The following is a 16,982-nucleotide window of genomic DNA, read 5'->3' as shown; positions in this document are numbered from 1 at the left end:
GGGGGCTATGTCACGATTCACTGTTGTCTGCCCTGTGTTTTGCCTCTGTCATCTGTTCCCCATGTATTACACTTCCCATAATTCCCTGCTCTCATCACTGCCAGCTGTCTCATTGTCTTCACCTGTGTTTCATTAAGTTATTACCCACTGTGTATATAATGCTCTGAGCTTTCTTGACTTCTTCCCTGCGTTACAGTGACTAACAGGAAGTGCTTTAGTTTGCTTTAGTGTGAAACTGCCATTGTCATGCAATTTTATCAGAAACCATTTTTTTTTTTACTTCCTGAAATGCAAGTTGTGCTTGCGTGTGCAGAAATTTTCACCACAGTTAGGGTGGTTTTAATTTAAGCACTTTCATACAGTTTTTGGTTGCTAGAGTGTTCTGGGTGGGACTGTAGCTTTCTGGCTCAAGTCAAAAGAGCCATTCCACCAACTCTCTATCAGAGGTGGGTAGAGTAGCCAAAAACTGTACTCAAGTAAAAGTACAATTACTTAAAAATGGCACTGTAGATCCTTGTACTTATACTTTTTGAGCCATCTTTGGAACTTTGTATTGCAGCAAAATGTTACGTTCACCTTAAAGACGAATCATTTGTGTTATAGCATTGCTCATTTGTAAGACCCTTTGAATAAAACTGTCTGCCAATAGAACAAACTTTCTTGTAAATGTTCCTAATGTCCACAAACTGTCACCACACCTACACAATCTGCCACACCCATATGATTGCTCTCGATGAAGACGAATTACTACATGGCTTGGACCAGTGCTACAATATATAGCACTTTATACAGTGCTAAAATATATAAATTATGGGCTATTTATATATTGTAGCACTGATAGTGCTATTGCATTAGTTGTCAGATGTGTTGGGTGAATGAGGCTTGTTTTGATTACTACGGTGCTAATGTTGTGTCCCGTAGATGCAGTTTTTGGTAACTTTTTACATTACTGTTCTTACATTAGTGTAAGGGTCTCTAAGGGTTATTTACAAATGCATTATAAATATTGATATGCAGTTATAACAACATGTACAAAAAGGGTGACTGTCATAAAACAAAGTGAGACATTTTACCTCACTTTTTATAAATGCTTAATAACACTTATGCAACATTAATAACCTATGAAAATGTACATTAATGTAAAGTGCAACATTAGAAACCTATGTACAGAAGTACAGTATGGTTTAATGGTCAACAGGTCCTAGGTTACTACAAAGTTGGGACAGCACTCGGGGCAGTGACATACTTTTGACATATGAGAAGGAAAATTACAAAACAATAAATCTATACATTACATCAATTAATATAAACACAAAGCAGATTGTAGCACAATCCTCCTTTTATTCACACTTTAAAAGTCTATTTTTTGCTGCATTTTGACAAAGTGATGAATTAGGGCATTTTATGTTTTTGATTAATATAAGTGTGAAAAGGTGTATTTATTATGCTTTTATAACATGTATGTTAACTGCTCATTGTTTGGCAAGTATTGCATGTAAGATGCCCTTTTTATTCATGTTGTTATAACTGCATATCAGTGATTTATAAAACATTTGTAGATGTCTTACAGTATTAGTAATTAATTATCCCTTTTTATAAATCCTTAACAAAAGGAGCATTAATGTAAATTATTACCCAGTTCTTTGGTAGAAAAATTCAACATCATAGTAACACAGTTTCAAGGATCTATTTTTATTATTTTGTTCCCCCCTTGCATCATAGCAACTGTGTTACTATGATGTTGAAATTTTCTACCAAAGAACTGTAGTGGTGATGGCGTAGTGGGCTAAAGCACATAACTATTAATCAGAAGGTCGCTGGTTCGATCCCCATGGCCACCACCATTGTGTCCTTGAGCAAGGCACTTAACTCCAGGTTGCTCCGGGGGGATTGTCCCTGTAATAAGTCACTGTAAGTCGCTTTGGATAAAAGTGTCTGCCAAATGCATAAATGTAAATGCACCAAACATTTCTGAAATTTGATGGGTATCACTACATTGTATTTTTCCACTTACATAATTATATCTGCCAGAAATGTGTTTTGATGATATGCAACATGTTTAGTGCAAATCAGTCTTACAGCCTAGGACAAATTTAGAAAAGCAGGCTTCATATATAATTAAAAATGGTTCACAACGAATTGCATTTTTGCATACTTCCACACTGATTTTCCGTTTTTTTCCTGTGCAAACATGCCATAGATGGATGTCTTTGACTATTGGGCCAAGTCGCGCTCTTTTTGCAGCATCTCGTGCAGGAGTTAGAATGATCTTCAACTGATAAAAACTTACCTTGGGACACCTGGGTTCTGTTCTGTTCATTGTGCCTAATGTAGCTTTGTGTGTGCAAGAACATATTTGGTCTAAACGACCCCTTATAGCACAACCTAGTGTCTGCCATGCATCTCTGTACTTAATTGAGTAATGTGTGGGACTTGCAATCGTCCCACCAAGTTTGGTGTCTCTGCGCTTTACGTTTTAGACGACCAGACACTTTAATGACAGGAAAGAAAAAAGGACGAAGATTTAAATTCAAATTCAAGAGCATCTTCCAGAATCTTCAGTGCTCAACCCCCAATAAGTGACAAATCAGGACAGTACAATTCATAAAGGTGGACAATGTAATGATGTTCTTTATGAATGAAACCCCTTGAAAAACTCCAACCTTACAGAAAAAGGGAAAGACCCAATAAACACACAGTCATACTAGAAATCAAGGCAACAAAGCAGGTCAGGCAAAAATAGCCCTTGAGGAAACGTGTGTGACTTTGCTGGACCAGAACAGTGGGAGGAGAGCGTGTCTCAAGGAACAGCCTCGATGTGGAGGCCAATGAAGTCAACACAGCGGGAAGGTAGAGGAAAATGAGCAGGTACCCCCAAGGAGCTTGACGTGGGGCTTCCTGGTCCATAAGTCCCACACTCACTCCATCTTACTTTTTGCAGAGTGTAATGGGGGCTTTGCTGCACAGGATAGGGAGGTTTTGCAAGGCGGGAGAATGTTGGGGGCACAAAGAAGCATTAGGTTCCTGTCCAGGGAAATCCTGTCTTTCAACAGCATTGCTTCAGAGCATATATATGGTTCAAGACCTTTGCGATGTCTCAGGGTCTCTTAGGGACCGTTAACTCAAAATCGCAACTCTACAGAAGATCAGATAAAGCATGCCACACTTCCTTGACGCTTTGTTATTGACCTTCAGGCCACGGAGAATGCACTCCAGAAGCAGACTAGTTTCCAAGTCTCCGGAAGCAGGCCAAAGTTCATCAACACCTTGAGCATAAGCAGCGCCTTCAAACACCTGAGGATCTAATCAAAGGTTCTTCCTCAGAATATGGTGAATGTCGAGGCACGTTGGCATTATGCATGATGCGATCCCACCGGATCTATGGGTGTGAGACCAGAAGGGCTCATCCTCCCTAGTGCACAAAGCATCCCTTCATGAACAACTCTATTCTCTCTATTGTAAGGGCTGGTTTTAGAGCAGTCTCAAGCTCTCCCTCTTTCAGGCATGTCACTGGAGCTAAATGAGTTCCCTGTCATCAGCTGAACTCACAGCCGGTTCAGCTGCAGACATTCAGGGTGAGCTGATCACAGAGGCTCACAGAGAGGCTGATCTTAAATGGTATGCACTAAATTGAATGAGGCTGAACTAAATTGTGTTGACTTAATGGGAAAACATCACCTGAATGTTAAAATTAGCATGCCACTTTGTCTAAAAACAATGACAAAGGAAATATTGTGATTGTATGTCACTATGTTGTGGGCACAAACCAGCAGGGAAGGGTGGGGCTAGTTGTCACACAGGAAAGTCATCACAAGGGCTGTGTCTTGTAAGAAGTCCAATTACATAAACATGTTTGTTTGGTTTGAAACACCTAGTTCAATGTTACCTAGTGTTTCAATTAGAATAATTTTTATCTTTCATCCAAACTAAAATATCATAATATTTTATATAGCTATATTCTGCTATTTAATTAATGGCAGGTTAGGTCAAGTTTTATTATTGGGGCAAGTTATCATGTTGTCCAAAACAATGGTTTTACATTTTTGTTGTTTCAGGAACTGATTTGTTTTTCCATAATTATTTTTCTATTAAAATTTTGCTTTACAATTTTCCAGTTTCAATTAGTGACAAATTACCCCATATATAGTGTGTGACTACATGCCCTGCTATTAAATCTTTTTTAAAGGAATATTCTGGGTTCATACAAGTTAAGCTCAATCAACAGCATTTGTGGCATAATGTTGATGACAACAATAAATCGTTTCGATTAAACCTTCCTTTCTCAAAAGAAATAGCAAAAATCTGGATTACAGTGAGGCACTTACAATGGAAGTCAATGGGGACCATTTTTGGAGGTTATAATAGCATAAATGTGAAGCTTATCATTTTATAAAAACACAAGAATTCTTCAAATTTGCCTTGCATTTTAACTAGGTCTGTCAATCGATTAAGTTTTTACATCAAATCATATGACATGCTGATTAATTAATTGCAATTAATCTCATACTTAATTTTTTGTTCCAAATAAAGATAATTCATATAAATAATGCATAATAATTCAAATATTTATAAATGTAAAATGCAGGGCCTGAAAAAAATATATAATACGGACTGAAATTCAGTATGAAATAAATTGCATTATTGTGGCAGATGAATAAAGCATTGATTAGACAATACAAAGAGTGGCTTAATAATCCAATATATTGAACAAATTAATACTCATATAATTGAACAAGCCTACAGTTGACAGCAATCTGTTTTGCATTGAGTTCGTCAATGTGTCCAGTTCTCACAGTACACGTTCTTGTGTTCTGTCTGCGCTATTTAAAATTTACAATTTAAAATGTACAAATGCGTCAGTGGGCATGATAAGTTTTAAAATTTATATATAAGCGTTATAAGCTTTAAATCGACAGCACTACTTTTTATTTTTTACATATAAGAGGTCATTGTACTATAAAAACAAACTGTAAGTTTCAGAACTAAAAACTTCCTCCTCACTGCAAAAAGAGTATTTGTTGAAACCAAGCAGCCAAAACGAATCGTTCTCCACTTCCTCTACATTGTGATGTAACACTGTGGTAGACATTGGCATCTGACCACCTCCACAACAACAGATCAACGCCTACTTTACCTTTTCACTTCCGTAGCCCCGCCCAGTTGTGGTGAGTAGTGAGTGTGGAGCTCAATCGAGAGCAGAGAGCCAATCATATCAGTGTCAATTATTACAAGAGAAGCAGCACCAAAACTGAGCATTTCTAACAGAGGGTCAGAGGGTGGAAATGAGGGTGAAAAAAAGTATTACAAATTTGTTTTTAAAAAGGTTAATTTGTGCAAACTTTACTAATATTATAAGTGAAGCTTAAGGAACAAATTTCAAAAGATTTAAAATCGCCCTTTTTACGCAGTTATGATGTCATGGCAATGAAGGTTAAAACTGGATATAATTTTATACAGAAAATATATATCTTTATCACACTAACATCATGTTAACAGGCATAGTAAAAAAATATTTATTTTAAGTATTTTACCATTTACAGATTGGTCCCATTCACTTGTATTGCACCAAGAATATTCATTAAAAAGAAATGTTTTTTATTTGGCCATAACAGTGAAAATGTTCAGTACCTTATTTGTAATCAAGACTATGTGGGTATACACAGGGGCATATATTCCAGGGGGGACGGGGGGAGGTAACCCCCCCAATAATCAAAACAAGCAAGTACAGCTGCCAATATTTATACCATGATCAATGGAAATGTGTAAATGCTTCACGTTGCAACACCCCCAATGTTCAAGCCAAAGCTATGCTTGGGTAAACACAAAAGTGAATTTAAAAATGAAACCTACACACAGAAATATTAAGTAAAGTAAAAAGTGTGACAAACAGTCTACCCTATTAAATTTAGAACATTGAAACATTAGGCCTATTTCCTTAAAATCAACTCTAGCCCAGTGTAATGTATTGACACACTTCATAGGGATCAATTTGTTGTTGATGCTCAAATTAAACCACCCAGATACAGAGTGCACTCAGGAAGACCTGCTATAAAACCTAAAAGTTAATAAAATGCTGTTGGTTTGGATGCTGTTGGTTTAAAGTATTTCTTATCAGCAAAAACAGGCAAATGCCACACACACACACACACACACACGCGCGCGCGCACGCGTACGCGCACTCTTCCAGACAAGCGCTTATCTGTAAAACACGCTTTATTAAATTACATCAGTGCAGAAGTGACAAAAACTGCATGTAAATATAGTACATCCAGGGAAAGGGATATCAATTAATCGTTGCATCCATGCTCTAAAAATCTCTAATATAAGTGCTTCCATTAATGTGACAATTAAATCTGAGTTTTGAAAACATTCAGCCAGTCCTCCGTACCTGACATTAGACGGCAGTTAACTCAGTTGACGATGATTTTATGGGAAACGGTGACATCTGCTGGTCAACCTGCAAACCTGCGTGTCAAATAACCACACATTTTGAATGACGTATTACTTTAAAGGGATAGTTCACTCAAAAAAATGAATCTTCTCTAATCATTTACTCACCCTCATGTCATCCCAGATGTGTATAACTTTCTTTCTTCTGAAGAATACAAATGAAGATTTGTAGAAGAATATCTCAGCTCTATAGGCCCATACAATGCAATTGAATGGGTGCCAAAAGTTTGAAGCTCCAAAATGCACATAAAAGCAGCATAAACGTAATCCATACAATCTGTGTATCTTCCGTTTATTCCACATCTGTTTTCAAAAAACGTATAGGTCCTAACAAAAAAAAAAAGGTTTGTTTTCTTTTTAATTTTGCAGTAAAAATCAAATAAAACTAAAACAAATTGATTCCTTTATTATTATTATTATTATTATTATTATTATTATTATTATAGAATTATAAGCTTTTTCCTGTTTTTGGTTTCCAATTCTCCCTTCTCAAAACTAAAACTGGAGTGAAAAGAATTAATATATATATATATATATATATATATATATATATATATATATATATATATATATATATATATATATATATATATATATATATATATATATATTTAAGGTTACTCGTCTCATCAACACTTAAAGTTACCAACAGGGGGAGTAAAGACAAAGGAAAGGAAGTATTTGATATGACTTCAGCATTGGAATTGGAGGTTATTGGAATTTTCTGTATGTAGGCCTACGGAAGGCCTACATTGTATATTTTCTTAACATTTTACACCATTTTGTTAATTATGCTGCTGTTACATGCAGTACTCTCTTCCATGAGGATCAATACAGGGTGTATATACCAAAATAATCAAAACAAGCAAGGACAAACCCAACCTTATTTAAACCATGATCAATGAAATATATAAATGCTTCACTCTGTAACCCCCCAATGTTCAAGCCAAATCTACGCCCTTGAATCTTTTAGGAATGGATTAGTTTTATATGTGGAGCTTTTTGGTGATTTCAATACCGTGACATTTTTCACAGCAACTTTTACGTCTATAAAACGTCTGAAGTGTGTTTTCTTTTGTCTATGTCCACAAGCACATCATTTTTATGATTTGACACAAATACAATTACATGGTTTATATATATATATATATATATATATAGGCCTATATACACACAGACCTTCCGAACTTGTTTCGCCCACGCGCTCTCACTCACACAGATACACGCAAACGGTTGAGGGGCCGTTCACACTGAACGTGTTTTTGCGTGCTTCTCTGTTTTTCCATTGTTTTTCTATGTAAACTTCAGTGTCTCATGTAGGACCGGCACATTTTTAGACACTTCGGATTTCAAAAACGCATGTTGAGACACCTGTGCTCTGTTTCAGTCGTTGAACTGTCTAGATTGATTTTTAGCGCAGGTGTCACAAAAGATTTAACGTCCTGAACAAGTTTAGGCAGCAAAGAAGCGAGTGTTACAATTTTTAACATTATTCCAGGTTTTTCTGCACCAAGCAAAGTTTCATCGCTTTATAAACAATGTTTATCAATGTTGTTTTTGTTTTTTATGCTCTAGTGTGCTGAGGGGCCGCCTTGGTTTGTTTACTGTACAATGCTGTAACGAATGTTGCCTACGATGCTTAGCCTACATAAAATACAGCCTTTTGCCACATGATGCACAATACACTACAGCATTAGAATATAAACTCCAGGTGAAAGTAAATAAAACAGAATTATATTACTACAAAAAAATTATATACTGTACAAAAAAATCATCAAAGTAATAATAATAATACTGTATCATATTAACAGTCTGGACAACAATAAATAATTGTTGAGATATAATATTAATATATACTGTAACAACTGAATTTCAAAATGTTACTGGTGAAGTAGAGTTTTGCACAAATACACACACACACACACACACACACACACACACACACACACACACACACACACACACACACACACACACACACACACACACACACACACACACAGACAGACATAAAGATTTTTATATACTGCAGAACTATAGCTTCTATCCCTTACCCCTAAACCTAACCGTGAAAACTGAATTTTTACATTTTAATAAAACATCATTTAGTATGATTTTATTAAGCGATTTTAATTATGGGAACACTGGAAATGTCCCTATAAACCACATTTATAGCATAATAATCTTGTAATTACCAGTTTATAACTTAAAAAAAAGTCCTCGTAAACCACTTAAACCTGCCCACACACACAAAGTGTTTTGTAAACATATATGTTGGTAAACTGGAAAACATGCATTCATTTTCTTTAACTACATTTGTATTTCATTCAACATTTTTAATGTACTTGGCTACAATGGCTGATAGGAAGAATTTAAAATTATGATTGAAAATAAATTGTGGTTGGGACCTCAGGAATCATAAACCCACCCCTGATAATAAGCAGCACTGTACATTTTCTGAGTGGCAGAAGAGAGAGAGAGAGAGAGAGAGAGAGAGAGAGAGAGAGAGTGGCCCAGAGCAACAGAGTCATTCAGAGAGAGAGAGAGAAAAAAAGAGAGAGAGAGAGAGTGGCCCAGAGCAACAGAGTCATTCAGAGAGAGAGAGAGAGAGAGAGAGAGAGAGAGAGAGAGAGAGAAAGAAAGAGAGAAAGAGAGAGAGAGACAGAGAGAGATATTTTGAGTTGGCCACTAAGAGCCATTTTGCTTTGTGTGAGAAAACAGTTCATTGTTTAAGTCTTTGTTTTACTATCACTCTCTAATCTTTGGCTGTGTCTCGTTTGGAAGGCTGTGTCCTCCGGAGGTCGCATTTGTCAGCCACATATGTCATCAAGGCTGTTTAGTTTCAGAAAAGCGAGAAGTACACTCCAAATGCAGCCTTCGAATGTGACCTTTTCACGCAAATTCGGAGGATGCATGAGGTGTAACCTTTGTGGAACTCACAACCCACAATTCTTTGCTTTAACGGAAATGTTAAAAAAAAATGCCCGTAAATATGATGTTCAAACGCAAGTAATGTTAATTCCCAAGTTGAAGTACCTCAGTAGACTGGTGCAGAGTATGTATAATTATATTAATATATATTTAAAATAAATTATTAGACTAAAAGTACACCTGTAAAATCTATATTCTTTCCAATCATTATAACTCTCCTAAAATTTACCCCATACGTTCCTTTCCAGAGGGAGTTTGTTCCCTTCTCACTCGAAGCGCTCGCTCTTGTTAAAGAGTGGCATGCCGTCATACCACCCATGTTATGTTCCGTTTCTGTTTGTCCTATGAAGGCCGTCTCGTTTAAACAAGGCTTGTTTGAAGGAGGAAGCTCGGTATTCTGCAGCCTTCAAAGGACGCGTCCTACCTAGCACACAGCCTGGAATCGTGGAACTTCAATGGCCCTGCGCCCATCCCAACCCTGTCTGTCTGCTTTCATATCATTTACAAGTGCACAAGAGAGTTTTGCAAAAGCTATTTCAAAAGTTGTTGCAGAAGTCAAAGGTGTGAAGATTTGAAGTTGTAGAGGCAGAATTGAGAGATTGTAAGTGTTTTAGCTTGTGGTTGTACTGTAAATCTGAATATAAGTACAAAAAAGTAATATGTAACACAAGTTTGTCTTTGTCGTTATATTGATGCCAGTGACATTTACGAACATCTGTGACTATTTGTCTGCAATTTCAGAACACAGGTTTTTGTTTGTTGTCTGTGAGTGCAGATTGCAACAATTTACTTCAGATTTTTCACATTGGGGTTGTTCGTGTAAATTTCAATTTATTGTACAAATTGTCAAATTCAAATCAAGCTCTTGAGTTTGTAGACTTTGTTAAAATTGGTTCAATAAATAGCTCTAAACCCTCTTGTACTGGAAAATGAAATGTCACGTGATCTTCACACATTGACATCTTAACGTTCCATTGTGACTTTTGTTTTAGAGCAGCATTACCACAGTGGTTTAATGCTTGACTGCAAAAGATCAGAGATGTCTGAGGTTATTTATGACAATGTGATCAGGACTGACATTCTGGAATTGGACAGAGGAGAGAGAATGGAGATAATGGTAAATATCTATGACAGTGCAGATTTAGTTAGAAATCGTGAGCTCTGGACAAACTCAGAAGACAACAGTACAGAGAGACAACAACCACAGCCGCATGCAGGTACTGACATTCAAAAATGGTCTGATTTTGGCATTGTACCATGTTTCACATTCTTAAGAGTAAAGTGAAGTAAAACTGTAAAGAAAAACTTACATGTCTATCATCCTCAGGAAGTGTCTCATTGAACAGAAAGCAGAAAGAAGTGTGTTTGTGGCTTCTGTGTGTTCTTCTTCTGGCTGCTGTAATAGTGATCAGTGTCACTGTCATCACTGAGAGAAACCAGCTCAAAACAAACAATGATAACTTGACTAGAGAAAGAGAGCTGTTATTTAAAAAGAACAAATATCTGATAGAGGAAAAAGATACATTTCTAATGAAGAATAGAACTCTGTCGGAAGAAATGGAGCAGTTACTTACCAAACTGAATGAGTTACAAACCCAGAACAGAATCCTGTCTGAAGAAAGAGACCGATTCAAAATCAAGAGTGATGAACTTCAAGGTGGTCTTCGTGAACAAGGTAATCTGTTTAAGAATTTGAATGTAATCCTTCCTATACAAAGAAGCATGCTACATTTATTCACATAAACTGTGCAGATATGGGTGAGCATAGTGCAAAAAAGAGACTCATCTTATGCCCTCAGATTAGAACAACAGCAAGTGTCACCATCAATCTTTGTCTTTTAGACAAAGGTGGATAATTTCACAATTTTGGAATAGGCCTATCGTTTGTCCAGCCTGATCTCATGATTATAACGTGAGCATGGTAACATTTGTTTGTCAGCATGGCATGTTTATCACGCCACGGACAAAGCTAAAATCTAAACTGGCCGTGTTACTTTTACAGATCTTCGCTCTGATAACTTTAAATGGATTTACTACAACTTCAGTTTTTATTACTTTTCATCTGAGTATAAGAGCTGGAGAAAAAGCAGACGAGATTGTATAGACAGAGGAGCAGATCTGGTGACCATAAACAGCCCAGAGGAACAAGTGAGTGTTTGTTTGTGTGTGTGTGTGTTCCATTGAAATTTGTAACTAGGGTATAAATGTTTTTTTTACATTTTTTTTTTATGATTATTATTATTATAACAGGATTTTTTAAGAAAGGTTGCTGCTACAAATTATTTTTGGATTGGTCTGACAAAGACAGAGGGGGTGTGGAAATGGGCTGATGGCACCAAGCTGACAAATGGGTGAGAGATCGCTGAATTTAACTGATCATTAGCCAGAAAGTTTCTCTATAGTCAGTGTTACGTCATACACAAATTCATCAGTTAATAATCCTAAACTCTGATGTTGAACTCTTTAGGTACTGGAGGAATAAGTACCACTACTATTACTGCACTAAAATGACTGCAACATGGTGGGATAATTATTCATGTGATTCCAATTTAAGATGGATCTGTGAGAAGGGAATTTATAAACAAGTCATTCAATGAAAAATGTGTATATACAGTGAAATAAAAAAATCAAGGCATTTAAACATCTGCACTTCTGTTTAGTAACTTTGACTATATCATTATGCATGTTGTTATGCAATACATTTCCTTTATCGTTCATGTTTGAAACTTAAATTCTCTTCTGGTATCTGACTTAGTGACTGCTAAAGCGTAAGATGCCATAAGATGGCACTCCAACGTTCAGGTACTGTTGATTTTTAATTATACCTGGTAACTGAATCAGTTGATCCATCATTTTATTTATTTATTAACAAACAATTATGCCCAATTGCCCATGACAATGATGACTTACTTGTCAATAGGCAAAGTAAATACATTTATTGAAAGTACATGAAAAACAATTACCATAGAGAACTAGTGTATTTTGCTATACAGTTTTTTCAAACCAAGAAGTAACTAAATGTAATGTTCCATCTCTATTAAATAATGAAATATTGGGTTTTCCTTTCCTTTGGGTATGTTTCCAAAATGTGTCATAAATGAATAAGGCCAAAATTGTTTTATAATAATATATATTTATTTCATAAAGATGAATTTTATACCTAGAGGTATTAAGAGAGTCTCCCTTTCCACCTGCAAAAATCACATTTAGCATAAATATTAGTATGAAATCTTATAAAAAGTGTTTTACAGTAACCAAATAAGTTTTGTTATTCAATTTTGTTTTCAACAACCATGCATGTTTCCAGTCAATGCAATAAAATCTTGATTGCCAGAATATTCTACACGATATGGGGCTGTATTCTGCAGTAAATACTTTATAATGACATTATTTTCAAAAATTAGATTAGTGATTAAAAACCAAATCTTGCCTTTGTATTAAACATAATTGTTGATCCAAGTTGATCCAAGTTGATCCAAGTTGATCTGGAAGTGACTGGTGCGACTTCATCCACTCTCTCTGCTGAACTTGCTGGTGCTGCTGAACACTCATGATAAAGCTGAGTGACTCACAGATCTTGAGTCAAATTGAAAAGATTTACGACACCACCAAATAGACAGAGCGATTGAGCAGCAAAACTACAACACAAAAGCCTGCAGAGAAAATGATGAGCCTGCATCCCTCGGCCCATTCATGGCAGTCTCTGTCTTCATTCCCTCTGGCCACAGATCACACCTCTTTACAGGCATGCAAACATACTGCTGGAGGTTAGGAGCAGTCTGGAGCAGATGGAGAAACTTCAGCACAAGATCTTTGAGGAGATCTAGCAGATGCCACACTCACAATGGAGAAAGAGGGAAGAAGTGGCTTTGCTTTGGCACTGGACACTAAAGACTTTTCCCCAGAAGAACTGTCAGTCAAACAGGTGGGCAGGAAGCTGCAGGTCAGTGGAAAGACAGAGAAGAAGCAGGAGGATGGGAAAGGCTCTTATTCTCATACAATGTGAAAATTCAGACGGGGAACTGCTCCATGACTGATGGAAAGCTCTACATACAGAAAGCAGTGAATCAGCTGTCTGAGGCACCTGAGAGGATGGTACCCATTGACTGCAATGAAGCTGTGAAGACAAAAGTCAACAGTACTGAAACACACAAGACTGGTCAACAATCCTGAAAGCACTGAGCAGAAACCCTGATGAACTCAATGGACTGTATTATGGTATTCAATACATCTCATTTTATATTGTTTTTTCAGCCATCTCCTTTGATATATGTACATAACAAGAAAATGTGATTATTTTTGCAAAATGTGTGATTAAAACATAAAAAAGGCATACAATTAAATGTTGTTGTTTTGTACTTCTCTTTTTGAAATGGAAATTTTTACAAAAACAAAATAATATATAAAATCACATAAGATGCTGTCCACACACTGAATGACAGTCAGACTGAATTTTTATATATATATATATATATATATATATATATATATATATATATATATATATATATATATATAGTATATATATATACAGTGTGTGAACAGCATCTTATGTGATTTTATATATAATTTTGTTTTTGTAAAAATTTGATTAAAATTGTATTATTTTTGTTATTATTGATGTTGTTTACCTGGAATTAGCTGTTTTGTGTAAAGGGTCACCATCAGGGTGATTACAACCCGATCTCATAAAAAGTCGTACATAATTTACAAGTTGGCTATTTCATGTGGTCTAGCACAATGTTGTTCGCATAAACTCGTATGACTTCATCGTGTGCAAATTCCTGAATGTCTAATGTAGAAGCGCGAGTTCCACGCAGAAGGCGTTAAGGACACACTTATTTTATTTTTCTCCCTTTTTCTCCCAATTTGGAATGCCAAATTCCCACTAAATAGTAGGTCCTCGTGGTGGCACGGTTACTCACCTCAATCCGGGTGGCGGAGGACAAGTCTTGGTTGCCTCCGATTCTGAGTCTGTAGTGGCTTTTTCCTATGAGCCAGGGCCAGGTGGTAAGATATTCTTTACGCATAGTTTGGAATAAACAATGTCCACACATCAATATCCATTTCAGACACTTTGTTGTCCTTTTAATGAAAATATATATATAGAGAGAGAGAGTGTAACACATTGCTTTATGTGGCTCTATGGTAAGAACCATATGTTCCCGCCACCTGTCATCTGATACAACCCATGGGAAGTTTAATTACCAAGCTAAATTAACAGGTGACCACACCCACACCACTAGTGCACACTGCCATCTAGTGGCTTGAACAATCATTTCATTTGGCTCCTACAGAGTCAATCTGCGCATTTTGGTTCGTTGTGCATGACACTGCGGAGACTCACAGCATGTGGAGAATCATGCTACTCTCAGTGATCCACGTGCAACTTACCACACTCCCCATAGAGAGCGAGAACCACTAATCGCGACCACAAGGAGGTTACCACATGTGACTCTACCCTCCCTAGCAACCGGGCCAATTTGGTTGCTTTAGGAGACCTGGCTGGAGTCACTCAGCACACCCTAGATTCGAACTCGTGACACCAGGGTGGTAAAAGGACATACTTATTAATATTATGCCTTTACCCAAACTCCTTATATAAACTTAACCAATCAGTAGAGTGTGTAAACATGATAGGATGCTGTTGTGTGTGACAGAAGCAAGTAATTGTCCCGTATTAGATGGAAACAATGTCCAGTGATGTCATTGGCTGTAGTGAAAGTTGTAGGAATTCAAACGAGTGCAGTCACACAATATCATACGAATTAGGCACATTTAGAAAAGTTGTATGAATCCTGACGATTTTGCTGTGAGAGTGTGTTGGTGATTCGTGTTCAATAAGTGTTCAACTTGGATTCTGTGCAATGTAATTTTCACTTCCACATGTGAATGTGTGTAGCTGAAGGGCAGCTTTATGTGCACTTCTTTGGGGAATCAAGTTTAATGCCTGACCACAGTTATTATATTCTTTAGTGTCAAGTCAGTTAAGTAGAAACAGTGGTATACTGTTAATGTTACTGTGAAACAATTTTATGTAAATTAAGTTAATGAACTGATACATTTGTGTATATCTAACAAAGGTTTTCAAGTTGTGCTGATATAACATTGACATAAGTTGAACTTACTTAAAAAGTGTGATGCAAAAAAGTAAATCCAACAATTTTTTTTTCCAGTGTTTTAAGGTTCAGACTGTGTCTTCTTGTGGTGTTTAGGAAGAATAGCATCTAAGCTACTTATAGTGAATTCTAGTAAACACCATAAAAGTAGTCCTATATTAGGTCAATTAGTATCTGTAATAGATACACTTCTGTGTTTATGATTCCTCCAAACATAGATAAATGTTATCTACACACTTGATAGTGGCATAATAACATGTCTCTTTAAAAAACAAAATACATTACATGCATATTTTACAGAAAAGAACACAATGGACTGTTTGTGAGCCTGTTTTTTTGGAAAAACAAAAGATACATTTTTGCATAGGCATTGCAGCTCACATCAACCAATGAACACTGAGAAGAAACACAAAGCAGCCAATAGTCACCTGCAGGAAGCAGATAGACAAGCCTGAACAAGCAAATGAAACTTAAACCAGGTAACCATAAATGGGTTGATTTTGTTGTGGAATTTCTAAATTTGATCACCTGATGTGGATGGAAACTTTGCATTACGCATAACAGAAATATAAACACCTTAAAAGGAGTATGTATATAGGCCTACATGGGGTATTATAGGATATTTGAAAGTGCTTTATTATAAGGATGACAAAAAAATAATCATGATCATCAAAACAATAGTTTTGTAGACATATTAAAGTCCCAGACAGCATATGTCTCCGAGATGTCTGTTGAAGAGTGTTTCATCAGGAAAGCATTGAATTCTAAATAACATCTTAAAAAGATCAGATTTCCACACATTCTAAATCATAAACATCTCAAAGACATCTTCTGAATGTGTTAACATATTTCAGATGAGCAAACAACCTAAAAAATACATGTTCCAGACGTAAACGCACATATCTGTGTAATATACATCTGTTATCAGAGGTGTTGTGATATGTTTATGGTCTAGTCACCAAGAACTGTTTCAGATTTTGTGGACATTGGATTTGAGTGGTGTTCCAACAAAACAAATACGGATTCTTCACCTACTTTCACTGTTATCATAATTTTCAAAATGTACAATGTGTGCGCAGGTAACTTGTTATGTAAGTGCATACAGTGGTTGGTATATCAGTTCAATGGAGTTAGACTTGCTCAATTAAGGAACAGGTAGAAACCATGTAAACACATATGTCAGATCATCGAATATGACGTGGAAGGGGATTCTGACACATGTCACATGTGTCGCGTCACAGACTAGGCTACTATTTAACTCTGGAGCTTCTATCTATAAGTAAGAGGGAAGTTCACAGCAGTCAGTTGCTTTAAAGGAACTGGAGTCGTGAATTCATCTAATTTTTGACTGGGAGTACATTAGTGAAACACCGACACAACGCGATACAAAATGGCGAAAAAAGGTAAACTGCTTTACTGACTCGGTTAAAAAAAGTTTTATAAATCAACACAGCTCAATTTTTAAAAATAATTGTATGTATA

The 16,982-nt window shown here is 36.3% G+C and overlaps 1 protein-coding gene across 1 annotated transcript; it reads left to right on the top strand.

Annotated features, from left to right (window-relative positions):
• The first annotated feature begins 10,420 nt into the window (after positions 1-10,420).
• Positions 10,421-13,208, top strand: LOC127635509 (C-type lectin domain family 12 member B-like). The gene is made up of 6 exons (XM_052115595.1): positions 10,421-10,598; positions 10,709-11,056; positions 11,384-11,529; positions 11,632-11,732; positions 11,849-11,966; positions 13,110-13,208. Exons 1-6 carry the CDS (start codon positions 10,421-10,423, stop codon positions 13,206-13,208), a joined length of 990 nt encoding a protein of 329 aa, XP_051971555.1.
• The last annotated feature ends 3,774 nt before the right edge of the window (positions 13,209-16,982 follow it).

The sequence above is a fragment of the Xyrauchen texanus genome, chromosome 43 (assembly GCF_025860055.1).
Source record: "Xyrauchen texanus isolate HMW12.3.18 chromosome 43, RBS_HiC_50CHRs, whole genome shotgun sequence".
In the NCBI taxonomy this organism is placed as follows: Eukaryota; Metazoa; Chordata; class Actinopteri; order Cypriniformes; family Catostomidae; genus Xyrauchen; species Xyrauchen texanus.
Note: the sequence above shows the minus strand (reverse complement) of the source record. Positions and strands in the feature narration are given on the sequence as shown.